The sequence below is a fragment of the Dendrobium catenatum genome, unplaced genomic scaffold (genome assembly GCF_001605985.2).
Source record: "Dendrobium catenatum unplaced genomic scaffold, ASM160598v2 fragScaff_scaffold_146, whole genome shotgun sequence".
NCBI lineage: Eukaryota > Viridiplantae > Streptophyta > Magnoliopsida > Asparagales > Orchidaceae > Dendrobium > Dendrobium catenatum.
The window spans coordinates 2063914-2091590 of NW_021318608.1; the positions used below are offsets into that span (position 1 = coordinate 2063914).

At 35.9% G+C, this 27677-nt stretch overlaps 4 protein-coding genes across 4 annotated transcripts; 3 read left to right on the forward strand and 1 right to left on the reverse strand.

Moving 5' to 3' along the window:
* The first annotated feature begins 360 nt into the window (after positions 1–360).
* LOC110093995 (tubulin beta chain) lies at positions 361–4393 on the forward strand. The gene is made up of 3 exons (XM_020819083.2): positions 361–862; positions 2747–3016; positions 3390–4393. Exons 1-3 carry the CDS (start codon positions 469–471, stop codon positions 4058–4060), a joined length of 1335 nt encoding a protein of 444 aa, XP_020674742.1. The 5' UTR covers positions 361–468; the 3' UTR covers positions 4061–4393.
* Positions 4394–11893: 7500 nt separating this feature from the next.
* Positions 11894–13386, forward strand: LOC110093997. The gene is made up of 2 exons (XM_020819086.1): positions 11894–11921; positions 12644–13386. The coding sequence occupies exons 1-2, from the start codon at positions 11894–11896 to the stop codon at positions 13384–13386; spliced, it is 771 nt and encodes a 256-aa protein (XP_020674745.1).
* A 4713-nt stretch (positions 13387–18099) lies between these two features.
* On the forward strand, positions 18100–22246 carry LOC110093998 (berberine bridge enzyme-like 22). Its single transcript, XM_020819087.2, has 3 exons — positions 18100–18745; positions 18974–19461; positions 21474–22246. The coding sequence occupies exons 1-3, from the start codon at positions 18150–18152 to the stop codon at positions 22031–22033; spliced, it is 1644 nt and encodes a 547-aa protein (XP_020674746.1). The 5' UTR covers positions 18100–18149; the 3' UTR covers positions 22034–22246.
* Positions 22247–22405: 159 nt separating this feature from the next.
* LOC110093999 (patellin-4) lies at positions 22406–25397 on the reverse strand. Its single transcript, XM_020819088.2, has 4 exons — positions 24151–25397; positions 23734–23858; positions 23494–23638; positions 22406–23005 (listed from the first exon to the last, which is right to left on the reverse strand). The coding sequence occupies exons 1-4, from the start codon at positions 24970–24972 to the stop codon at positions 22757–22759; spliced, it is 1341 nt and encodes a 446-aa protein (XP_020674747.1). The 5' UTR covers positions 24973–25397; the 3' UTR covers positions 22406–22756.
* Between the last annotated feature and the right edge of the window lie 2280 nt (positions 25398–27677).

Here is a 27677-nt window from a genome sequence, read left to right on the forward strand (position 1 = left end):
TATCTTTCTAGGAAAATATGTTTTATGATTTTATCAGCCCTCGCATCTCCTGATTTCTTCTCGTGGCACAATCTGTCTTTTATTTTAAAATTTTATATGAGGCAATCGACTACATAAAATTCGAAACTATCCGCCGTAAATTTTGAATTGTTCTCTAATGGACGGCAGATCTGCTCTCCGCATAAAAAAGGTGTTACCTGCTCTGGCATTTCTTACCACCGGTGAGGCAATGACACGAGGGATCGAAAAGGTTACAGTAGCCATATATAACAGAAGGTAGTTATACCTTCCGTTCGGGGCGGTAACCTTACGTACAAGTTTCCAAACCCAGATTTCTCTCGATAAAAGCTCCCGAATTGTTTGCTGTCTTACATTTTTCTGCAGCTCTTCTTCTCCGCTTTCTTCGTTTGTCCTGCGCTCAAACCCTAGCCTTATTTCCAACCAGTGCGCGGATCTTCGAAGGAGAAGATGAGGGAAATTCTGCACATCCAGGGCGGACAATGCGGCAACCAGATCGGTGCAAAGTTCTGGGAGGTGATCTGTGACGAGCATGGGATCGACCACACCGGAAAGTACAGTGGTGATTCTGACCTGCAACTCGAGCGGATCAATGTATACTACAATGAGGCAAGCGGGGGAAGGTTCGTTCCGAGGGCGGTTCTTATGGATCTGGAGCCTGGCACAATGGATTCGGTCAGATCCGGGCCGTTCGGGCAGATCTTCCGCCCGGATAACTTCGTCTTTGGACAGTCAGGGGCGGGGAACAACTGGGCGAAGGGACACTACACCGAGGGGGCGGAGCTAATAGATTCTGTCCTGGATGTGGTGAGGAAGGAAGCGGAGAACTGTGATTGCCTGCAAGGTATCAGATCTATGAACTCTAGTTTTGGTTTGCGTTCATTTTCTGTTGTATCCTTCCTCCAAGTCAATGTCATGATATTAATACCGATTTTAATCAGCAGGGTTTATTTTTGGTTCGTGTCTGCCTTTTAGGTTTTTTTTTTTGTATATATTGCTAGCCATGTCCTAATTTGCTATGTATGAGGTGTGGGTGTGTTGTGCTTTTGTATATTTATCTTTTTTTCGTAAGACATTTGCTTAGTTGCTAAAATGTTAGGGTTTCTTTAAAAGAAATAATGTTCTTAATTGGGGTGTTCATAAAGATTATTAAGCTATTGGGATTATTGCAAACTATTGATCGGTAAATGGATTTAAAATTGTAATAAGTCAGTTTAATGTATGTACACAGTGATTGGTTGAATGTAGGGGGATTAGGGATATTTCTCGAAGTCAAGCTATGGCTGATCTTATGTATCTTAATTACTTGGTTGAAATTTGGTAGGGGGGCATGCCTAAGGGAACTTTTCTAAATATTTTTTGTTACGTTTTTTATTATAAACATACCTCCAACATTTTTGTTGTTTCTGTTTCATTTGAACCGTTGTACCATACTGCAGTTGAATTATCCTTTACACAAGCTAGGTCTGTTCTCTCTATCACATGGCCTACCTCTTTTTTTGTTACTCAATTTACATTATCTTCTTACAAGCAATTATCTAACCATTTCCAACTTCGGATCCATTCAGCTATATCAAACTTATCACCATTTTATAATTTTTTTAGGTTTCCGTTAAATTCACCTGTCAAATGGTAACCCTTAGACATTTCTTCATGCTAGCCGCCCACCTAAATGAACTGTTTCTGTTTCATTTCATTGAAAAGTTATATTCGACATGAAAAAGGAAATTTGTGCGCTCAAGTTTTATTTCTTGTGCAATTGTTTTATAATGAATGTTTTATTGTTGTTATTGCCGTTAAATCATCAAGATGGAGACATGTTGAAGTTAAGTTTGCAGTAGTTTGTCTGATTTTATTTTTGAAACTCTGTTGAATGCCACACTTTTTATCCTCTATAATTCCTACATTTCAGCTGTCCTAAGTGTGATTTTTTTTTTTACGAAATCTCTTTGTTTCTGTAATTCTGTTAACATTATTGAATGTTGCATTGCTTTGAAGAGTATTGTTCTTTTGCATTATGAGTTGAGGTTGCATTATAACTATCCTAGATACCTCCTCAGATATATTAGACAAAATACAAATGCTGTATGAGAGTAAACTTTCTGCGAAAGATATGTTATCTACAATAAGATAAACTAGGCAAGGCTTCTGCAATAGCTATTGTTTTTGTTTGACTTTTTCATGTAGGCATAATTTTAGACATCTGAGCATATTTCTATTTACTTAACCAAGTGTATTCTGCTTGTATTTATGCCTTTTAAATCATACAAGATATAATGATGATTAATATACAGTATGATTGTACTTAGAAATCTTTATCTTTGCTTTACTAGGAGATGATTCCTTATCAAACTTAATTTCTACCTGTTAATCTTAATTAATTGTCTTGATTTTGTGTTTATAAAAGCCTTTAAGTTTCCATGCTGTTATGTTTTGTTCTGTTATATTATTGGAAGATTAATTTGGTTTAGATTTCAGAACAATTATTGTTTTCTTTAAGCCCTGGATTATATTTTATTCATTCCACCATTTTTTTTCACATTTAGCACCATGCATTCCTTTTAAGAATTTACTTTAAAATATAAAGTTATAAGTTTTTTATTTTTATCGTGATTTTTTTGGAACTCTAACCTGTACAGTGCAATGTGGATCCTTGGTAAATGAGAAAAAAACATGCAACATATAATTGTCTAATTTGTGTTGGTTGTTTGTTTTTAATTCTATTTAGGATTCCAAGTATGCCATTCGTTGGGTGGAGGAACAGGATCTGGCATGGGCACTCTTCTTATTTCAAAGATCAGAGAGGAGTACCCTGATCGCATGATGCTCACATTCTCTGTTTTTCCATCACCAAAGGTCTCAGATACCGTCGTGGAGCCATACAATGCCACTCTCTCTGTTCACCAACTTGTTGAGAATGCTGATGAGTGCATGGTGCTTGACAATGAGGCTCTCTATGATATTTGCTTCCGCACTCTCAAACTCGCGACTCCTACCTGTAAGTTGAAGTTTTAGTTCTAATTTTCAAAATTTGAACTTATGGCTAGTGGTGTCAATTTTTGACCCAACCCGGAAAAATTCAGGTTAGGGTCAACCTGGACCCGAAACAGGTCGGGTTCGGGATGACCCAACAATCCGAAATTGACACAAAAACTCATATTTGACCCGAAAATCCGAGATTGACCTGAAAATCAAAGTTTGACCCGAAAATTAGCTATTTTGGGTCAACCCGGGTCATTAATGTCGGGTAGAGTTGACCCGGACCTGAATCGGGTCGGATTCGGGTCCGAAAACCTGACCTGTTTTTAAAACATGCCTATAATGTTCTCATTGGGTGTTCCGTAAATCATGATGTTCTAACTGACTTCCAGTTGGTGATCTCAATCACCTCATCTCGGCTACCATGAGTGGTGTTACATGCTGCCTCCGCTTCCCCGGTCAGCTCAACTCCGACCTCCGAAAGCTAGCTGTGAATCTGATCCCCTTCCCACGCCTCCACTTCTTTATGGTTGGTTTTGCTCCCCTAACCTCTAGGGGATCTCAGCAGTACCGCGCCCTCACAGTTCCAGAACTGACCCAGCAAATGTGGGATTCCAAGAACATGATGTGCGCTGCTGATCCGCGCCATGGCCGCTACCTCACCGCCTCGGCCATGTTCCGTGGGAAGATGAGCACCAAAGAGGTGGACGAGCAAATGATTAATGTTCAGAACAAGAACTCTTCCTACTTTGTCGAATGGATTCCCAATAATGTCAAATCTAGCGTGTGTGACATCCCACCCAAGGGGCTTAAGATGGCATCCACCTTCATCGGAAACTCAACTTCAATACAGGAAATGTTCCGTAGGGTCAGCGAACAGTTCACTGCAATGTTCAGGAGAAAGGCTTTCCTGCATTGGTACACTGGCGAGGGCATGGATGAGATGGAGTTCACTGAGGCCGAGAGCAATATGAACGATCTGGTGGCCGAGTATCAGCAATACCAGGATGCGACTGCAGAGGAAGACTACGAGGAGGAAGAGGAAGAGGAGGTGGAAGGCTGAGCCTGACAGAAATCCACTTTTCTTGAAATCATTTTTTAGTCAATTTCTATTTTCTATCTGATTATGTGAGATCGTATTGGGGTGTAGGACATTAAATTCTGTGCTGGTTTGTTTAGTGTTTTGATGGTTTCTATATTTTCTGTGTGGAGTGGAGTTTATAACATGGCTCAGTGCATTTTGTAATATATCTGAAGTTTGGATGCTTAGCTCGTTTTTGGGACAACGTGACTTTGTTTTGTGCTGGGAAGTACGTGGCAAACTCAAATTGGTTGGAACTAGTAAGCCTGTTAATGGGCGTTCTCATTGGTGCAATATTCTTCAAGATTAGCAATATTCTATGATGCTATGCAATGGATTTTCTACACATGTCAACATATTTTTCTACCTTTAGTTGAATTCTGAATTTCTAGGGCTGCAAACGAACCGAGCCGAGCTGAGTATGTGATTTTTCATATTTGTGTTCATTTAATATCAGATTGTTCAAGTTTGGTTCATGTTTGTTCGAGCTTTATTGTTTGGTTCATTTAAATTAATAAGTATTTATATTCGATTCATGTTTAGTTCATGTTCGTTCATTTAGCACTTATCAAGCTTGTTCGTGAACATATTTAACAATTTTTTTTAACTATCAAACAAACATGTATATGAACATATTTATGAACAAACACATTTATAATTGTTGCGTGCGAGAATATACGCGGCGGTAGAGTTTGTAAATTCGCGTCTTAGCGTTGCACGAGTATTTCACACACAAACAGAAAAGAGAAAGTGAACACCAAGGTTTTTACGTGGAAAACCCCAAAAAGGGAAAAAATCACGGGGCCTCGCCCAGTTGTAAAGTTTCACTAGTGATTTAGCAGATTACAGATGGCTGGTAGGGCTGCAAACGAACCGAGCCAAGCTAAGTATGTGATTGTTCATGTTTGTGTTCATTTAATATCATATTGTTCAAGTTTGATTCATGTTTGTTCGAGCTTTATTGTTTGTGTTCATGTTTGGTTCATTTAAATTAATAAGTGTTTATATTCGATTCATGTTTAGTTCATGTTCGTTCATTTAGCGCTTATCAAGCTTGTTCGCGAACATATTTAACAATTTTTTTTAACTATCAAACAAACATGTATATGAACAAACACATTTAATAATAAAAGCAATTGTTGATGTAACAAAGACAATGATTATTTATATGTATTAATTCTATAGTCAAATATTAATTATTTTTATCGAGCTTATTCATGAGTTCAAAATCGAACATGAATTCAGCTTTTATCGAGCTTAATGTTGAGCTTGTTCAAGAACTTTAAATGATGTTGTTCGCGAATATAAATGAGCTGAACGCATTGTATTCAAGTTTGTTTGTTTAGTTTATTAAACAATCACAAACGAGCTTTAATCGAACCGAACAACGAGTAGCTCGTCGAGCGTTTGGTTTGCTTGCAGCCCTACTTTGAAGGCTACAAATGGTTATAACAATTTATAACTTAAAAATGACTCTTATTCCTCTAATTTACCCACACTAAATAACAACCCATGCTATCCTTTTGCCACTTGGAAGACTTTTAAGCAAAGATTGAGAGCCTTCATCCTTCTCACTAAATCCTCTATAGCTGACTTTTCAATGAACAATTAATATATTTTTTGATGAAAATTTGATCAGTATATTTGACCTAGTTTTTTAATCAAAACAGGCAACTAACAAAATAAGAAGAAAAATAAAAAAGAGGGGAATTAGAAAAGTATTGTACCCAAGTTAATTACGTGTATATTATAATGAAAAATGAATATCCAGATTTCTAATTACAAACAAATATAACTTTCATTTCTTTTAAAGAAAAAGGAGGAGAAGAGAATAAATGACTGATCTTGGCATTTGTGCAATTTCTTTCTTCGTAAAAATTGAAATAAAAGACAACCAAACCTTTTTTTTTTGGTCTGCAATAGAATGCAAATTACTCAAAAGATTGGTAATTTGATCAACTTGAGTTACTGAGCTAAGCCCAAAATTTGGCATTTGGAGTGAAGGTGAAATGTAATGCAAGATTTTCCAGAAATCACAAGAGCAACGCTCATAGTAAATGGTAGCAATCAAGCTAAGAGAAGCTCCTGATTGGCCTATAGACTCGATCCCAAGCTATGTTATTTTTTTTTTGAATGATTAAAATTTTCCATTCCATAGAAAAGAAATTACATACTAGGCCCAAAAGAGAACAAACATAATACAAAACATAATACACCAAATTCAAGAAAATGATCTCAAAAAAAAGAGAACCAAAAAAGGCCTAGAAGCCTGACGGACTCAAAAAATGGCATGAGCCATCCTACAATCATCACCTAGATGCTCGGCCAGGATCATCCATTGGAGGCAACAACCAACAAACCATTCCAAATATAACCTCAAGAGAATCAAGCACCATCTCATATCTGAAAGAAGGGCCACCAATGTCCAACCAAAACGAGATAATCAACCACCAAGGTTGCCAGCAAGCCAAGACCATCCAGGTGGCAAGCATGAGCCTGGCCCATCATTGTCCAGATTGGCCGAAGTAAACCAAAACCACCAAACAATAGCCAAAACCAAAAATCCACTACAACCAGTAGAAATAAGAAGGCTTACTTCTTTTTGTGTTTGCGACTACGACGTTTGCCACCCCCAATAGAAAAAGCTTTCTGAACGATCCGACTAACCTTCAACATCCCATGATGCTCATTCTCGACCCCATCAATGTCATCCCCATCACCCCCGCAAGCCAATGCAAAGGACTCATCAAGCCAATCATTTTGATCCACACAGGAATCCTTCATTTTCATTGTCAATTGAGATTTCAACACCTCATTAGAAATAATAGCAACTGGAACATCCATAAAAAGAGCATTTTCCTTGGAAGTCACATTATAAGGTGACAACACATGTTCAGAAGAAGCCAAGGAAGGTTCCTCAGATGCAACAACCAAACCATTGTTAGAATCATTCAACACCACCGTGTTGCCATCACAAAAGCTGTTGTTCAACCCCTCCAACCTATCAAGAGACAAAGCAACCATACCAGAAACCAAAAAACCTTCCCCCAGCTCTTGCATACCCATATTAGCATCATCAGCAACACCATCACTCAAAACAGGAGATGGAGGTGAAGAAGGTATAGGATCAACACCATCCTCTATAATGACATCCAAATTATCAGTAGGTGAAGCAATAGATAATGGACGGGTCAGAGTATCATGCATTACATTGGTAGCCTTCTCAGAGTTTGCAATATGATTAGAATGCAAAACAGCACATTTCAAATTCGAATGACCAAGGGACTTACAGTGACCACAAAAAGAGGGAAAATCCTCCATTTCAACGGATTGAACATACCCAAACTTATCAGGGCCAAGCCAAATACGATCAGGATAGCTTTTGGTGATATCGAGTTCAACAAGAACACTAGCAACAGAAGGACGAGAACCAACAACAATAGCATTGTCCGTTTTGAACGGTTTTCCAAACAAAGACCCCAAACCATGAAGGATATGGGGGGAAAAGAAATGGGGGCGCAAGTTAGGGAAGGAAATCCAAATAGGTATAATTGGAGACTCAACATTGACATCAAAAAAGGGAGACCATTTGGATAGCTTCATAAAACAGTTGTTAACAAAATAAGAACGATGAAAGAAGACATGACTATAATCTAAATCCTTGCTCAATTTAATCAGCACATGTCTGGCATTTAAAAGAGTAACAGAAAAAGTTCCAATGAGTTTAAGATTGAAAAAAAAATGACGAATGGCATCTAAAGATGGTCTGCGGGCAGGGAAAAAACCGATCAAGGAGAACTCGAATGGCTTCACCAAAGCGAGAACTTCCTCCTCCGAAATCCACAATGAAGGCAAACCACAGTGTGTAGTCAACCTAAGGTCGGAAAACTCCGCCAAAGAAGAAGCCACAGAAAGGGCCTCAAGAAATGATCCAGAAGAAGAATTTTCATTTAAGAAACCAGGGTCAATGACGTCATTAACCGCCATTCCAACCGAGAGCGGCCGGAGGAGGACAATCACCACGAGAGACAGAAAACCATAGCCTAAAAACCAAGACAAACAAAGAGAATGAGGACAAAACACTTCCCAGAAATGGGTGGAAGGCACGAGGCGCCACCGACACCCAAGCAGCTCCGAAGGAAGAGAGACCTAGAATGAGCACTCAACTTCATATGTGGTGAGCCGCACACAGCAAGCAATCAACCGGCCGGGCGGGCGGAAGACTTCCCTAAACCCTAAAAAATTTGCTCTCCACCCCAAGAGACGAAACCCTTGCTCTCCGAACGAAGCCTTCTAGCCTGTCGATCCCTAGCTATGTCATCTTGGTTCATTTGTATCCATCGAGGTTGGCTCTGATGAGTTACCACCACTTAAAAAATTTGCCTATTGTTAGCCTTATGCATGCTCATGCCGCTTTTTCTCACATTCGAACTTAGACCGTACTCACATTATAATAGATTATGATAGCATCACGAGAGAAACATCATTCATTAATATCATATTACACTTACACATCCCATCAGTGGCGGAGCCAGAATTTTTTTTTAAGGGGGTCAACTTCAACCTTATTTTCACATACATATGTATATATATAGTTGCCGAACAAGACTGAAAAGATTAATAACAGCTTAAAATCATAATTTGATGTATGTTAAGCTGACAGTAAAAAATAAATCTTTTGATTTTTTTTTGGGACATGAGCTGATATGTCAATCGGATTGAAAAATTAAAACCAAATCCGACCCGTTTGTTACCAAATCTTAACATTTCGGGTCAGATTTTCGGGCCATGTCATATATTGACACCTATAATGATATTATTGAAGTCTTAGAAATACTAATTATTATCAAGTTGCAAAATGCTCAGCAAAAGCATAGCAAATATCATAAAGTCAAAGCATAGCAAATATCATAATAATTGAATATTTTCTATCATTTTATTGTGCTTTTGTAAATGCTCAACAAAATGACAGCAAAAGTGTATCCATAATTGCATATTTAGTACTCTTATGTTGAATATTTGCAAAAGCGCAGCAAAGAGACAGCAAATTCGGACAGTTCTTCATAGAACTCAAAAAACTAGTGCTGTCAATGCCTTATCTAATAAGCTCCAATCACGACTTCATTGTCGTTACAGTCTTCGATGTCTTCTCCAACAAGCTCCAACAACGACTTCTTATGTGTAGTTTCAGTAGACCACTTATGTGCCGCCTGTGCTTGAATATGCTGACAATTGTTATTATTAATATTAACGTCAATGAGAATGTACAATAAAAAATGTGACAAAAAATCTTTTAAAATTTAACATAAACAATGCATCTAAATAAATAATACTATTAGATTTATGTAATGACAAATGAGCAAATGATCTCTAGAATAAGTTTTCGTTCATATCAAGCTATTAAAAGAATACATATGGCGCATCAAAAATACATTTAAATGATCAATTAATTTTTAAAAAATAAATTTTTTGGTGTATTATGAATAGACCAGGAAAAAAGAATATCATTTTTTTATAATTATTATTCAGATAAGTATAATTTATTATTAATTAATTGAATTTTGTATTACATTAATCAGATTCAAATAGGTTTTTTTAAATAAAAAATATGTTGTAGAATATGATAATGTAATTGTTTAATGAAGTAATTTACCAACAGAACACCACCCCAGCCCCGTATCCGTTGATGTGGCACGCTCTCATTCGTCTTCAGACGATCCGATGACCGCATAGAATAATTTCTCCTTGTCTACATACTTACTTTTATCCTCATAAATTCAGATCATAAAAAATCTTAAGTATTTCATTTACATCAATATGAAGTTATAGCTTTAATAAACCATAATCTATAAAAAGAGGATTATGAGATGTGATATATCATTTTACTCATGGGGGTGCTTATGCTTGAAAAAGTGGAGAAGTTGCATTTCTTTTTATCATATTCTTAAAAAAATTATATTTTTTTTTGTATTTTTTGCTATTTATAATTTTCTTTAATTAAAAAAAATATTATTTACATTTTTTAATTGCTCACTTTTCAGCCAGAATTTAAAAATTAATTTTCTTTTTTAAAGTAAAATTTTTGAAAATATCATGAAAAAATTGTCTTTTAAACAGACATTATTTTTTTATTAATTAATTTTCTTATCATGAAAGCAATAAAAAAACAATTGCAAATAAAACTTAATTTTATTTGGGATAATTTTTTTATTACTTTGTAAAATAGCTGTATAGAAAGTAATTTTTTTTTAAGTTGTGGAAAATAATTTTTTAGCACAAATTTTTTTTTTCAAACAAAAATTATAATTAAGATATGCAGCTTAAGGTCTCTCGCTTTGCCGCTCTTTAATTCTTTTATGTTGTTATTTAACAAATACGTGTAATTATATTACTTTACACTCCTAAATCTGCATACCAAACAGGCCCTTAGTCCCCAATGTGTTTCCAGTACAAAACCAAAAATGATGAAAATATCTACCAGAGACACCTTTTTCTAATCTTCACAAATATTTAACTTTTATATTTATTTATATGTTAACACGGCACGAATCAATTTTTTTTTTTTTTTTTACATGGGAATAATATTGGTTTTGAGTATATCCCCACTAAACTTTCATTAGAATAAACATTAAAATCATATTATATAATTTTGTATTAATATCATAAGAAAATTCATATGATCAAATATAATCTTTAAATAAATTTTGGTATTTTAAAGCACAACTATTAAAGTAAGAAACTTATATAAAATAAAGTATGAGACCATGCAAACTTTAATTTTAATAAGCATATAGTCAAAATGATAGTGTTGATGAGATATATTCTACGAGCTCAAGATAAATCAATTATGATGTTATTAATGCACTAAAATGATAAAAAATGAAATTATTAAGACGGATCAACTCTGACTATCCCATAGTGATATAATTTATAATAAAATTGACTAGAAAAGTCTAATCCAAAATTTATAAATAGCCAATAAATCTATACACTTAGGGGTGGTCTAATTGAGGCCCCAAGTGAAGGAACTTTTATTTGTTCTCATCACCTAACGTAGATCTACGTTCGGATGCCAGTAAAATAGTGCCACGTGTTCTTACTCTTTACCGCGCGGCCCGACAACTTGACCCGAAACGGATCAGGATTGCTATGTTTGCGTATTGCTCGATATTGCTAGGTATTGATCGATTTTGCTCATCAATAACGAGAAATACCATTCTGTGAATATCAATACCTAGCAATACCGAGTTTTTCTCGGTATTGGTCTTCACAGAGCGGTATTTCTCGTTTTTAATTGCCAAGCAATACCTAGCAATGCCGAGCAATATGCGAACATAGCAATTTCGGGTTCCGGTCCGGGTCGGGTCGTCGGGACGCGCGGTAAAAAGTAAGAAGATGTGGAGAAATATTATTGGCGTGTGAACGTAGAGCTATGTCAGGTCACCTGACCTAATAATTGTTCCAACTTCCAAGTGAAGAGAATTTTAGGACTTTGAGGGTTCCAAAGCTTTGCCTACCAACATCGATGCGTATTATTTCTATCAATATCGACGTCCACTATCACAACTAATAGATGAATTGGTTGCATTTGGGAATAGTTGAGCTCTTGTAAGAGAATATAAATTTCATGGATCATTCTTAATTGAGTTCCTACCTACAAAGGTAACATATCCTAAAGCTGTTGACAGGGTGATACAGAGAGAGAACGAAAGATCTTTCACCGGAGGGAAAAACAATTGTATTATTACTTAGTTATTTAGTGTTACAAATGACAGTATATATAGAGCATTAGATACAAAGTAGAATAACGGTAGGATGACGTGGAGGCCACGTGTGCAAGAAGGTACATGTCCGTTCTTGCTTACAAAAGCAACCCCAACTTAATCGAAATATGTTTAAACTTTTATATTTTGCTTGTTTATATTTTTTAGATATTGACATTTTTAATAGGGTAGATGTTAGATATCTCAAATTGTGTATGACTGTACAAGTCTCTTGTAGCTCTCCCTCTCTACTAGAACCTAGCTTGTTTCAATACATAATTTCATGTCCTCTTTCACTAGAATTTCATGTAGCATATTTAAGGCATACTTTCTTAAGGGGTGTCAAAATCGGGTTTCGGGTTGGGTTCGGGTCGGATCGAACTAACCCGGTGTTCAAATGGGTCAACCCTAACCCAACCCGGATATGTAAAAGGGTCAAAAAGTCTGACCCGTACCCGACCCGTCGGGTTGCCGGTTGACCCGACCCGACACAGATTTGGGTTTTGCCAGCGCCGGAACGGCGGCGGGCGGACAACGATCGAGGTGGAGAACGCGGGGAAGCAGCGCAGGGCAGCGCGAGCGCGAGCACGAGGCAGCTGGCAGTTGGCGCGCGGGCACGGGGCAATGGGAGCGCGGGGCAGCGCGCGCAGGGCAGCGAGCGGGGGCAACAGGCAGCGGGCGGGAATCCAAACTTTTTAAATTAAACGGTTTTTCGGGTTGACCCGACAACCCGGGGGGGGGTGGATCTGTCACTCTAAGTCTTTCCTTCAAGCTCTAGCTGGATCATCTTCCTCTTTTCCAGATTTGAGGCCTTCTACCTTTCGTGGTCTACCATCTCTTTGGGTTTCTGATGAGGAAATTAGGGATTTTGCTGTACCTTTTCGTTTTTCGTTAGTTGGTTTCTTCCCGTCGAAACGTCCCCCTCTTGACGCGATTCAAAAATTTTTCTTCAATTTGAAGCTGAACGGAGAAGTTTCTATTACCGTTTTGGATTCTACACATATTTTGATTAAGTTATCCAATGATTTAGACTATTGTAGAGTTTTTTGCCACCGATCATACTTGGTTTTCAATTGTTTTATGAAATTAACGAAATGGTCTCCTACTTTAGATATCGGAGTTGAGTCGCCGATCATCCCGATTTGGGTTTCATTTCCTCATCTTCGTCCTCATTTCTTTGCGCCAAGGATTCTGTTTGGGCTTGGTGAGTTATTTGGCAAACCTTTAAAAATAGATGAAGCTACCTCGGTTGGTTCACGTCCGTCCAATGCTCGTGTTTTAGTTGAAATTGATATTACCAAAACGTATACGAAGCAAGTTTGGTTAGGATATGAGGCTCTAGGGTATGTTCAGGATGTGGTTTTTGATGAATTTCCTCATTTTTGTAGTGTTTGTAAATGTTTAGGGCATGTGTTTGGTAAGTGCAAATCTGATTCTATCTTTGGTAAACCTGCTATTGTGATTGATCCTGTTGAGATTTTACCGGATGTTGGTGTGTTAAATGACGGTTTGGATGTTTCCTCTGTTCCGGAAAAATGTGGCTAATGTTATGGTTAATTCTGAGATGGCTGGGGTGGATTTGCTCACTGTGGAGCCTTTGGGCGATTCGCCGGCTGCTTGGATTGTCCCGATTAATTTGGGTAATACGGTGGGTGTTAGTATTTGCCCGTTGTTGGCTAGTGATTGTGGTAATTTGCCGGCTGATGCTGGTGATTGTGTTCTGTCGCATAAGGCTACCCCTTTTTTTCCTTCGGGTTTGTTGAATGTTTCTGATCTTGCGGCTTTTAATTTGGAACCTCTGGCGGCTGTTTGTGACTCGGTACCGCCAGCGGGTTCTGAGGTTTCACCTATTATGGGTGTTGTGGTTGAAAATGGCGGTTTGCAGGTGTCAAAGAATTTGGAAAGTGGTACTGATGGTGGGGTACCTGTTGTTTCTGTCGGGATTGTGGATGAGTCTACGCATATGGTTAGTGTGGAAAAGCTTTCTTCTACCAACAACTTGGTTGTGGTGCCAGTCAATGAGGTGGATGTTCAAGAGATGGCTACCTGTATGGGTAATTCATCTGGTTTGACGATTAGAAAACAGGGAGATTGGCGGGTTGATTCGTCGGATACTGAATCGGAGTCTGAGTTAAATAATTCTGACAATGATTTTGTGATTGGATTTAATAAAAATGTTGCCACTCGGGGGAAATTTTGGGGGAGGGGCCGTCGTAGGCGATGAGTTTCCGTTAGCTTTGTTGTTCTTCTTGCTGTTGCTCGGTTTTTGTTGGTTTTATGGTTGGATTGGCAGGTTTTTGTGGCTATGCTCAATGATGTGGACGGGGCTCGCGTCCCGATCAGCTTTGCTGGTGGCAACCGTTGGTCAGGGATTCGGGTTGGCTTTTTGGGTTTTGCTCTTCATTGACTGGACGGCCTGTGCGGGTTGACGGGATGCTGGGAGCCTTGACTGATCGCTGAGCCATCTTCTTAGCTTGTATTTTTTGTCAGTTTGTTTTCTGTGGTTTTATCTTTTTTCTTACATTTGGAAAAAAAAAAGGTTTATAGGCATTGGACAACCAATTATGAGTTCTATAATCAAGAATTAATTAATACATAATTATTAGTGACAAAAAAGGGAAAATGGGAGCTGTTCAATCATCATTGGGTTGCTAGTTTTTACAAAAGCAATTAAGATTTTGATTGGGACAACTTTTTTATTGTTTCTTAAAACATTTTTTTAATAAAAAATTTTAATTTTTATACTAAAAAGTTGTTTTAAGAAGCAGTAAGAAAGCCGTCACAAACGAAGCCTAAGACTTCATTTGGGACGACTTTCTCGTTGATTTCTAAAGTAACTTTCTAGTAAAAATTTTTAATTTAAAAAAATTATTACTGAAAAATGCTTTAGGAAGCAGCATAAAAGCTGTCCCGGCCCAAATCCCTTAATCGATGGTGTCAATTACTTTAGTTCAAAATATTCTTTATAAATATTATCAAGTCCTTAAGATTAAATTTTATCTACATCAAATTTATATATGGACATTAAACATAATAAAAATAATAAAAAAATAATAATAACTTAAAAAAGACTTGTTGGTATCATCAAATTAGACAAATAAAATTCATTCAAAATCATCGAAACTCAACTAGAAGTTCAATAAAATAATAATGCATTTATCATTAAAAAAATTTATTTGAAAAATCATGAAAAATAAAAGATTAGTATATAATTTAAAAAATAAAAATCAATAGTGAAACCCATGATTCATTTGATTTCTTGAAAATAAAAAATTGAAATAATTTTTTTTTCTCTCATATTGAGTGTAAAAATCAAATTATTATTTTTTAAAGTAAATATGATAATATTTGTAGAACTTAAAATCAATATTGATGTCAACTACTTTCAATTAAACGATAAATTTGACAAATTTAATTGTTTTGAATCCTAATTTCTAATTCCAATCAATAATATGAGCCCTAACCATAAAAATCCAAAGCCACAACCAACAAAATTGCAAAAATAAAAAAATAAAAACATTGTAATTAAATTTGTAAAACTAAGCTCACGCTGACATCACATTTTACGTTGAAAAGTATTAATTTTGCCTAATAGAATTGCTCAAATCAGAGGTTTAAGTCAGTCAAGTAAGCTTGAGAGTTAACTTAAGCTCAGCTCAATAAATGACTCATGGGCTAATCTTGATGAGCTCATGAGTAAAGTTTCAACCAACTTAAACTTGACTCATTAGCTCACGAGCTGTACTATTTAAAAAATATTAATATAAATACACTTAAATATATATTAGAATTCAAGAGTTCAGGTATTAAAATATCAAAAATATTTTAAAATTGAGGGATTTATGTAAATATCATTTTATATCATATTATTTACATATCTACCACAAAAAAAAAAACTTTAATATTTTATGACTATCACCCATATATCAAATATGTGTGCAACGAATGAAATATTAAAGTTTATATGAATATCTGGGTGGTAGAAATAAAATATATGAGTGACTAATTTGATATTTAAGTTGTCTATGGGTGGTAGGAATAAAATATAAGAGTGACATATTTGATATTAAGGTTGTCTATAATGGTAGGCATGAAATATTAAAGTTTTGGATGTAAAATAACATTATATAAAGTTGTATGTATGTAAACCACTCTGTAAAATTATATCTCACTTTCTTATATTATGCGATTCTTTATTATTTATCTTCTAATTTCACATTTGTTTTATAATTTATTATAATAAGTGCTTGAATTTCTTTCTTTCGCTAAAATGAGCTAAAACAAATTCACAAAATTAAGCTTCAGCTCACACTCCAATTGAACCAACTCAATTAATTTATCAAGCTCAAACTCATGTCAATGATGACTCGAGCTTGACTAAATTTGTTTATATCTCTAACGTGAGCGAAATCAGAGCACTAAAAATGGCAATCAAATAAAATTTTGAAATAAAAAAAATATAAATTTAATATTAAAGAAACTCAATTTAAAATCTTAAAAAGTACTTTTAAAGACTTTTGCTATGGGTGTCAATTTTGGGTCACAGGTCGGGTTCGGGTCGAACCCGAAACTGACCCGACACTTTTCGGGTCAACCCGAATCTGATATGTTTTTTTTTTTTTTTTTGCAAACGGGTCGATTTTCCGAACCCGAACTTGACCCTCTTCAGGTCCGGTTCAACCTAACCCCACCCGAATGACCCGGTGTCAACAAAAAAGTGCTAGTTTTCGGGTAAAAAAATAGGTCAATCTTTGTTTTTCGGGTCAAAACGGGTCAACATTGGGTTGTCGGGCCAATTTCGGGTTTTTAGGTTAATTTTGGGTCAAAGGGTCAATCCGAAATGGAACTGATTTTTGAAACGGGTTGAATTGTTGAACCCGAATCCGACCCATTTTGGGTTCGGGTCAAACCAAGCCCGAAAATTTTCGGATCGAATTTTCCGATCAGGTCCAATATTGACACCCCTAACTTCTGCTATCAATGAACAGTTTTTGATTCCATTCCAAGCTAACAATCCAAGCTAACAGTCCAAATAAATAAAACTTCTTATGATATAGAACATATTAAAATAAGCTAAACCAATAAGTAATAAAAAAAAAACAAAAGAAAAAAAAAACTTATTAGAAATTTATCAAAGAAGTTTTATTTAAAATATACGGGACGGCCACGACATTTAAAAGAAAAAAAACAAAACTTCTTAAAAAACATTCACAAGCGACGAAAATAATATTGACGGAATAAATATTTTATATTAAATTATAAAAAAAGTCGAAATTTTATCTGAATTTATTCGCGGAAAAAATAAAAAATTATTAATGTTTCCAAAGTTCTTAAAAAGGGTCTTATTTGCTAAGGATACAATATTAGACGATAAGAAAATTGTCGTACGGTGTATTTCATTTTATTTTAACTCATCATAAAAATAAAATAAAAGAAATTTGACATCTATTTCATTTCCTAAAAAATTCAATAATAAATTTAAATTTAATCATAATTTAATAAAATTTTAAATACCGTAAAATATATAATTAATATGAATATATAAGCCCACGTTAAATATTTGGAAAATTTACATGCAAAACACGTATAATTATATAATTAATACTTAAATTTTCTTATTTACATACCTATCATTTAAATTTTTAAATAAGAAAAAATATTAATTTAGTCTGATTATCGAATCAAATCGATGGTCCCGTTGCATTCACCAATGAAAACCCACCGCTTGTCATCAATACATTGGTCATGTTTTGAATCCTCATCCTAATGAGATCTCATTGTGATTTCTTTTTTTTTTTTTTTTTAATTGACCGGTCAAAACCCATCTCGAATTTCTCTTCATTGTTGAGGACTTTGACAAAAATTGGTAATGTAATATATTAAAAAATTATAGTATGTAAATAATGAATTTAAATTTCACATATATAAATTAAATAATTTTAACTACCTCGCATGTAATTCCATAAAATTTTGGAAATTGTTGGGTTCGGACACCGGACGACGTCCAGAGCCCAATGAAAATGCGCCACATCACCACTTACTAGGTACTGAGCTCTGTATGAACTCGGTACTCCACAGTACCGAGCGGTACTGAGCTCAGTACTGCTCGGTACTGTGGAGTACCGAACTCAATACTTCACAACATCGAGTTCAGTATTACTCGGTACTCTGAAGTAGCAATCGGTAACCCTTATCCTATGTCCAAACCCAATAATCTCTCCTAAAATTTGTTGAGCATCTAATTTACCCATTTAATTAGAGAAATTAATGCACGCACCCCAACACCACAAACCAAAAAAAGAAGGGGGATGAAGAACCTCCTTATCCCCTCCTCCATTGAACTCCTCATCCTTCCATCTATCTTCTTCCTCTTACTTTCTTCCAACGCCATTAACGCTGATCAATACAACAAACTCGGTCAGAACTCTTACATACAATGCCTCCGCAACCACTCTGTTCCCTCCCATCTCTACTTCACTCCTCACTCCCCTTCCTACAACTACTTCTTCTTCTCCTCCGTCCGCAACCGCCGCGCCCTCCTCAACTCCTTCAAGCCACTTCTCATCTTCCTCCCCGCCGTAGAAAATCACGTTCAAGCTGCCGTTCTCTGCTCCGGCAGCCTCTCCATTCCTATCCGCACCCGAAGCGGTGGCCATGACTATGAGGGTCTCTCCTACACTTCCACTTCGAGCCAGTTCGTGCTTATCGATCTCCAATTTTTATCCTCCATTAACGTGGATTATAGGTACTCTCGTACAGCTTGGGTGCAAGCAGGTGCTTCTCTTGGCAAGCTCTACCACACCATAGCTAACAAGAGTAGCACCGTCGCATTTCCGGCGGGCCTCTGTCCGACAGTCGGCGTAGGCGGACATTTAAGCGGAGGTGGATTGGGGACGATGATCAGGTTTTAATTTTGAAATTAATTAATAAAGTTGGGGCTAACCATCAAATATTTTTATGAGAGTTTGTTTATTTATTTTAAAGTATTAAATATATTTTACTATAAATATGAAAAATCCTATAATAAATGACCTCCTGGGAATTACACAATTACACTAACGAAATAAAAATAGTCAGACTTTGAGCTCTTATAATTTTGTAATATGTATTCCTACTATAATTGTTTTTACAGGTCTTTCGGGTTGGCGAGCGACAACGTGGAAGACATCCGAATCGTCGTCGCAAGCGGAGAGATAGTGGATAGAAAAATCATGGGGGAAGATCTATTTTGGGCGTTGAGAGGCGGAGGAGGAGCGAGCTTTGGGATTATTCTGGCTTATAAGGTGAGGCTTGTGGAGGTTCCAAACAAGGTAACTGTGTTCACAGTCTCAAAGACATTGGAGGAGGGAGCGACGAAGCTTGTGGATAAATGGCAGCGAATAGCTCATAAGGTGGATAAGAGATTGTTTATAAGAACAGTTTTTACGGTGGTGGGAAATGATAGTGAATATGACGATCAGAATAAGACAAAAAGAACAGTACAGGTTTCTTTTAACTCGCTGTTCGTTGGTGAGATGAAAGAGCTGCTTCTTATCATGGAGGATTGGTTTCCGGAACTCCAGTTGAAGGCAGAGGATTGTATTGAGATGCGCTGGATTGAGTCAGTTCTTTATTTTGCAGGTAAAGGTGCTAGTTTTTTTTAGTTATTTGGCTAGCAGATTTTAATTAAATTTTGTTTTAAAATTGATATATCATTAAAAAATTATCTTTATTGGGCACGAATCTCAAGACAAAAATCAAGTTGAAAACTTCAAAAATTAAATCATAGATCAAATCAGAGACCATTTGAACTCTGATTTTAGCAAACTTACAGTTGAATTGAACTTCTCGGAAATGCGAACCCAACAACATCAAATTCAACTCAATCTGAGCACAAATGAGTCCAAATCAAAGACTTGAAGCGCATTTCAAAGTTTCAAACCATAAATTTGATTACCAAATGGTCTTCAAATGTGACATGCTTATAGTCAAATCGAGCGGCTAGACGAATCCAACAAGCCCAAGATCACCAAATTCTAGTATCATTATGACATTAAAATGCACAATAAGTGGTCCACGATCAAGGGATTCAACATCGGCCGTCCATTCATCAAACCACTCCCCATATACCCTTGAACTTCCTATTATTTATTGGACATGCCACTCTCATAAATCTATAAATAGACCTATCATTTTTGATGGAGAGAGTAGGAAGGAGGGCCCCAAGCAAGGAAGGAAGAAGAGAAGGAAGAGAGCTCTCTTGCCACCAATATCTTCCTTAACCACCGTTGGACTTCCACCCAACAGGCGATTGATGCCGGAGTTCTGCCCAACCGCCGACTGACGTCGGATTTCTACCCGGCCACCAACTGATGTCGGATTTCTGCCCGGCCACCAACTGACACCGGACTTCGGCCCGTCACCAAATTTCTACTCGACGCTGGACTTTCGTCCGTCACCGAATTTCTACCCTAAGTAGGACTTCCACCTAATGTCGGACTTCTACCTGTCACCAAACTTCTACCCGTCGCCAAACTTATACCCAATGCAGGACTTCAGCTTGTCGCCAGATTTCTATCCGACGTCGGACTTCTTCTCGTCCCTGGACTTCCGTCCATCATCGAACTTCTACCTGACGCCAAACTTCCGCGCATCGCAGGACTTTCGACCTCCGTCACCCTCCAACAACGGTTCTTTTGACCTCCGTCGTCAGCTGGTTATGGTCCTTCCGACCTCCTTCGTCGATTACGGGTTTTTTGACCTCTGTCGCCTGGCAATGGTTTTTCCTACCTTCGTAGTTTGCCAATAATGGTCCTTTCGACCACATTTGTCCGCCGACTATGGTCCTTCTGACCTCCTTCGTTAATTACGGTCCTTCCGACTACCACCATACTGGAACGGTCTTTTTGACCTTCATCTCCCGTCAATTATGGTCTTGTCGACCAAGCAACATATCATTAATGATTATTTCAAGTTCGCTCATGTAATGCAATTTATAAGATATTTATTACATCAAGCCAAAGCCTTCCCCCCAATGAAGAGAGCCTCATTTGTAATCGACTACAATACTAGTGTATTCATTCAAACAGGGTCAGATCCATGATTTTTCCCCTTTTTAGGGGTTTCTACGTAAAAATCTTGCTGTCTCTTATGAATGCTGCACCCTCTTTTTCATCTGTTTGTGTGCTGGATCTTCATACAACTCTAAAACGTTAGTCTATATATTTCTCTACCGCTGTGAATATTCCAAGACGCAATAAAAAATATTTTTGATAAATGAACTTCTCTCTATTGAAGTATAATCACATAGCGAAAAAAAAAAAGAACACCAAGATTTAATATGAAAATTCAAAATCAGAAAAAACAACTAAGTCACATCACACAAAAAAATTCATTACTAGAATGAGAGATTATACCGACCACTCTTTATACCACCTCATTGTGTCTCTTCGCTTCATACATATTTCAAGTGAAATAAGAAGAGCGAAAAATGAGGATGTATAAATCATTAATGAATATATTTCCAATCACAATTTTAAAATAATATTAAATTTAAATATGCAATCCAATTTCAAAACAATATGTGTATGTGAATATACATATTTAAATTTGTTGAAATAGAAGCTAACAAAATTAATTTAATTTATTTGCAGGATACCAAGGGAAGCCTTTGAGCATTCTGCTTGAGAGATATTCTCCTGTGTACAACACCTCCTTCAAGCACAAATCCGACTTCTTCACAAAACCCATCCCATTAGAAGGCTGGAGTAGAATACTGAGGCGTTTCCTCAAGAAAGGAGAGCAACCTATGATGATCATAGATCCGTGGGGTGGGAGAATGGATGAAATCTCTGAGACTGAGACAGCCTTTCCTCATAGGAAAGGAAACCTTTATAACGTTCATTATTTGACAGAGAGGTGGGTGGAAAATAATGCTGCAGTAAGTAAGAAGCATGTGGATTGGCTGAGGAGGTTTTACAAGTTCATGACTCCTTATGTTTCTAAGAATCCAAGGGCTGCTTATCTGAACTACAGGGATTTAGACATTGGAACGGACGTTATGGGGAACAAGACAAGTTATTGGGAGGCAAGAAGGTGGGGTGAAAGGTACTATAAAGGTAACTTCAAGAGATTGGCTTACGTGAAGGGTAATGTTGATCCTAATAACTTGTTCAGGAATGAGCAGAGCATACCTCCCCTCTTTTCTACTTAATTTTTTTAGACTGGCTTTTTAATTGCTTCTTAAAGCAGTTTTTTAGTTAATTTTTAAACTAAAAAGCTGTTTTAAGAAGCAGCAAGAAAGCTGTCCCAAACGAAAAGCTCAAAGGTGAGAAATGGTTTATTTGATTTAAATAACAGGGAGGACCACGCACTATGTATTAAGCTATATTATTAATTTGGAACTTGCTGTGTGTGAGTTGTCCTTCACGGTTGTCATTACATTATGGCTTCTGTTCATCAAAATGAGAATATAAGGCATACAAAAAATGAAAAAAATAATCAGATCACTACAAGATACAAAACAAACTCATTCTCTGACCACATGAATCTTTTAATCTCCTCACTACAAATCTGTAGAAGACGTGAAAATTTTATTGCACTTACTTTAGGGAAGATTACTATTTTGTTAAACTCTTCATCACAAATTTCATTATTGAAAGAAAGCTTGCACACAACACAAATGAGATAAAAACTCCATAACATATATTGTTATTACAATCATAATGAAAATAGAATAAAATCTGGACGTCGGAAATCAATACTCAACCTTGAAAGAATGATAATGTTCTATAACTTAACAATAATCCTAAAAAGTATACTGTAACCGACTCACAAACTTTTCCACGTTAAACTCTCCAAATCATAAACGTTCAAATATCCTAAAAGAATGATTCTACTTCCACAAAGTCTCACTTTCTCAAAAGAATGAAAGCAGTCAAGCACTTATCACCTTGTACCTATAGAAAACCCTCTTCTTCTTCAATGTGCTGTTTTCAATGGTGAGAATAACTTTGCCAGGCTCGTTGTTCCGAAATGAGTTGCGGATTGGCTCCTCCTGAGATGCTATTCTCTTTCCTTTCTGAACAATTATTGTATAAGAACCTTCATCACTTGGCACAAACTCTGCTGTATAGTTCACTTCCCAACCCAGGACAACAAAATCCCAGAGGAGAGTTGTTCCTGTCTGCATTTTATATGAAGATACAAATCAACAACAGAAAACAAGCAAACACTTGTATTTCACCTAATATACATAGAAGATGATTTTTAAGAATCAACACAAACTACTACTATTCTTTATAGCTTTGAACATCATAAGGTATGTGTAGGACCTTCAAAAAGTTGTAAGCAGATAAATTCTTTGTTCATGTTTGGATTCACCTCTATTTTATATTTTCAGGTTTGTAATTTCAGAAGAAGATATTAAATATAGGAAATATGTTTTATGTTCTGATAATTCTGCTTCTATTTTATGTATTATTCAACTGTGAAAACAACTTATGAGTTGTCATCCGGGAGATTAGAGCGTTGCAAAACAAGCAATAATGATATATGTCTTTCTTCAAGTGAAACTGAAAAACAAAACAAAACAAAAACAAAGCCTTTTCAAACTGACGACAACCTCGAATTCACTGGAAGAGCACTATAGAGATTTGACAGAAGTAGCCATACCTCAAGTGCAGGGATTTCAATTGTCCCAACCGAAGCAGCTTTAACGGTCAGTTCTAATACTCTCCCTTCTTCCATTGAGAACTCGTTGTCATTCTCACGTTTAAGACCACCATACTGTGTAGGAATAGCCTCAGGAGAAATATATCTGACAAAGAATAACATTTTTTTTTTGTCAGAGTGACTTAATTTTCAAATTTTAGTGAGGCCCAAAAGATTTTCAAACAGAAACGAACGGCTTACTTGAGAAGAGTTTCGGTAACCTTTGCAGGACGAACAACAACAAATTTGCTTTTTGTTCTCTGAGTTAGGAAAGGGGATAGGATTGCATTGAGAGCATAGTACCAAAAAGGGGCGTTGATTATTACCTGCAGAAGCATGAAAACAAATCAAGTTCTCTTTGCTTGTTTGGCCTAATTTGAAAGATAGTTAGCTGTATTTCTGCCAAAATGAAATCCTATTAGTAATTAAAAAAATTAAAATTGACTTTAAAGGTAGAAAACTATTTTAATTTAAGTGAACTTCAAAATAACAAATAAACTTCATCAAACAAAAAAACAAAACTTTACAATTAAAATGTGCTATCTGCCATCTGACAGTCGTTAATAGGAATAGCTGAAAATGATTCATAATCTATGGAAGGGCATGAACAGATCTTACATTTTTTGCAACGAATTCAGGGTAATTATCTTGTAGAAGATGCACAGCCTGCTTAATGGTGTCCCTAACCTCCTTCTTGGACAAGCCAATTACATCCTTGAGATCAGTAATATGGAGCAGAGAAGAAACCTCACCAGGTCTCATGTCAAGCTCCTTGATCCCCTGCTCCATCAGCTGTACCCTCGACCTCAAAAACTTCTTGCGTCCTTCGTCGCTACCAAATACTATCCTGCTCATCTCAGCATCCTGGAAAACACCAAGAACATTGTAGCAGACAGGATGCCCTTCCCTATCAAGACCATTGATGAATCCCGCCTTCCCAAACTCATCCCTGATATCCTCCTCATCGAGAATGGAATCAACTTTATTCTCCTTCCTCCACCGAAGCGTATTCTTTAACATATCAAATGCATCCTTGACCTTGAACTCACGGGCACGGAGGAATTTGAGGAGGACGACGTCGGTGCTCTTACCGCCTTTGCTGGGCAAGAGAGGCACTCCCCATATTGAAAAATCTTCATCTGTCTCTTTGCTGTCTTTCTTAAGAAGATTTCCTTCGGCAATGGCTTCTTCAAGCTTGCTTTGCAGCTCAAACAAGGCCCTCCTTTCGCTCTCCTTGAGGTCGGAGAGGAAGTTGCTCTCCTCTTTGAAGGAGGGGCTTCTCTCAACGACTGCCGAGCTGTGATCCGAAGAGGGATACTTGCCATCGGAAACCTCTGCTTTCTTCTCTTCTGCTGCAGTCTCCTCCAGCTTCACTGGCTCTTCTCCCTTCACAGCGGATTCAACCATTTGGGTTTGCTCCGGGCTCACTTCCACAGTCATGGCGAGCAGCCTTTGGAAGCTTAGTGTGAGAAAGAGAGAGTGGTGGAGGTCGAAGACGTAAGACTGTGATGAGCAAGCGGATCTGGCTGCCTAGTGGTTATAAATGAGTTTAGAAAAGAGGAAGAGAAGAGAAAGGCGTTGTTGGGCCCGTGATCAACGGTCGGTGATCTGGCGCCACCGATGCAAGGTAGCCGTTGGGGGTTTTGTTCTCGATGGTGGGGTCATGGATCCAGCGTGTGTGGCCTTTCAATGGAATGCTGTAGGGCACCGCCCCACAGCTTTAATGGTGTTTTCTCTTTCTTTTTATTCTTTTCTTAAAGTCGCCAACGGCTAGTTCAGATGTGTACTATTTTGTCATCTTTCTTCTATTAGGAGGAAATTTGATTCAGATATTCTATTTCAAATTTATTATATTGTTTTTTGTATAATCATTAATTTCTTTTAAAATAGATATCATATATAGAAATTAAAATAAATTAAATTAGTAAATGAGAAAGAACTAATGGGTAACTACTTCATGTTAGATTTTTTTTTTTTCGGAAAATTTTGGACAGAGCTCTTGTATTAATAAAGAAAAATAATAATAATTAAAGGACCAAAATAAAAGCTAAGCACCTCAACAATATAGATAAAAATAAATTTAAAAATGATTTTTATTTTAATTTTTTTATTTCGAGTATGAAGAAAATCTTATTTTTTGAAGGTTTATTATGTTGGTTCATAATTGATTACTTATAATAGAAAGAAAATTAATTTAGGAAAAAAAATATTTTGAATCCAAATTTATTTGTAGGTGACAAATAAAAGCTAATAACCTCAACAATATAGATAAAAATAAATTTAAAAAATGATTTTTATTTTAATTTTTTTATTTCGAGTATGAAGAAAATCTTATTTTTTGAAGGTTTATTATGTTGGTTCATAATTGATTACTTATAATAGAAAGAAAATTAATTTAGGAAAAAAAAATATTTTGAATCGAAATTTATTTGTAGGTGACGTACATTTGGATCTTAGTAACAAAATTGACTACAAAAAATAGAGAAAGAAAGAGGAAAAATGAGAGAAAAAAGGAAGATGAGGAAAGAATAAGCACAAGGAGAACTCCATTATATTTTATTGACAGAAAATAAAGAGCTTAAATTTTCTCTTTAGATTAGCCCTTTAACCTCATATTTATAGGTGTCACTATAGTCATAACTATATATGAAAAAATTTATATTAATGAGTAAATATGAATGACATAAGATGACTATTAAAATATTGTGATAAGAAAGAGATGTGCTAACTCTTGGCCTTTAAGGTTTTTTAGATATATGATGAGCTCACATGCAGCCAATACTTTGTCTAATTAGATCTGATTTATCAATGGAATCAACCTCTTTTAAGCCAATTGAGTTGACTCGAGCTCAACATAAATGATTTGATTTATACAATTTATTATAAATATGAGATTTTAAGACTCTTATTCAAGAGATTTTAAAAAAAATTGTAGACTTTACAATTATTTTTAATTTGAGTTACATTTAATTAAATTTCATCATTTTTATGTGCATTAAATAACTAAATTCAAGGTGGATCTTAGAAAAGGTGAAGAGAGGTGATTGATAAGAGTGATGAAATTTATTATTTTTCTTCTGATTTCTTATTATTTTAATCATTTTGTTATACTAATTATTTTAATCATAATCATTTTCTTTTTTTCATTATAAATGAGCTGGCTCGTGAACCTTAAAACATGACTCGGGTTGTCTGCTCCTACTCAATATAATCTTGATCTCTCATTTCACTTTGAGTTCTAATTTGTTTTTTTTAATTGTAATTATATTTTATAGTAAATAAAATTGAATTATGCCCCTAAATAAATAAATAAAGAGATACCTAAGATCTTTGACAGAGCTTCAAAGTACTTGAATTTATATTATATTGATTGAAATAAATTTTAAAAAATTAATGAGTAGAATTTAAGTGGCCATCTTTTATTTAAAAAAAAAAAGGACTTCGAGCCATTTGACAATTTATATTCTCTTGAGCTGTAGCTTGCTGTACGCATATGGCTTCTGCAAACTAGCCAGGTAAAGTGGAACCCATAGCCAAAGGACAACAACTATGGTAATTTAATTTATTTTATTTTATTCTAGAATTCCATTATATATTTTTACATTAGTAAAAATTTAATTTTCTTAAGGAAAAATACAATTATAATTGTTACTCAAACAAAATGCTATATTTTATTTAAACAAGCTTGTCATTTGTTCATAAGAGTGTATATAAGGTTATCTACGTCTGCTATCTGTTTCATGACACAAAATTTGCGTCATGAAATGCGACGCCATGTCAATAATGACGTAGTACTATGTGCTATTTACAAACATAAATTTTTTTATTATGAATTAATTTATAGAGTAAGATTTATTTTTGATAAAAAAAATCATAAAGAGGTATAATTCAAAAAATTGATAAATATAATGATATGATCAATAATAAATATTAAAAAAAGATAAGAAAGAATATATATAGAATATTCTTTTTTAGTGTTAACATTGCCGTTGCTAGGTCTCAATCCTGGATGAGAAAAGTGGAGGATTGCGTTAGGTAGTCGACAGCCAACGTAAAACTTGTCGAACAATAATGAAATGAATCCTTTTAAGAAATTGTATTAATGCTAGGGCGTCCCCTGGAAGCGACGAATGATGTGCGTTCTT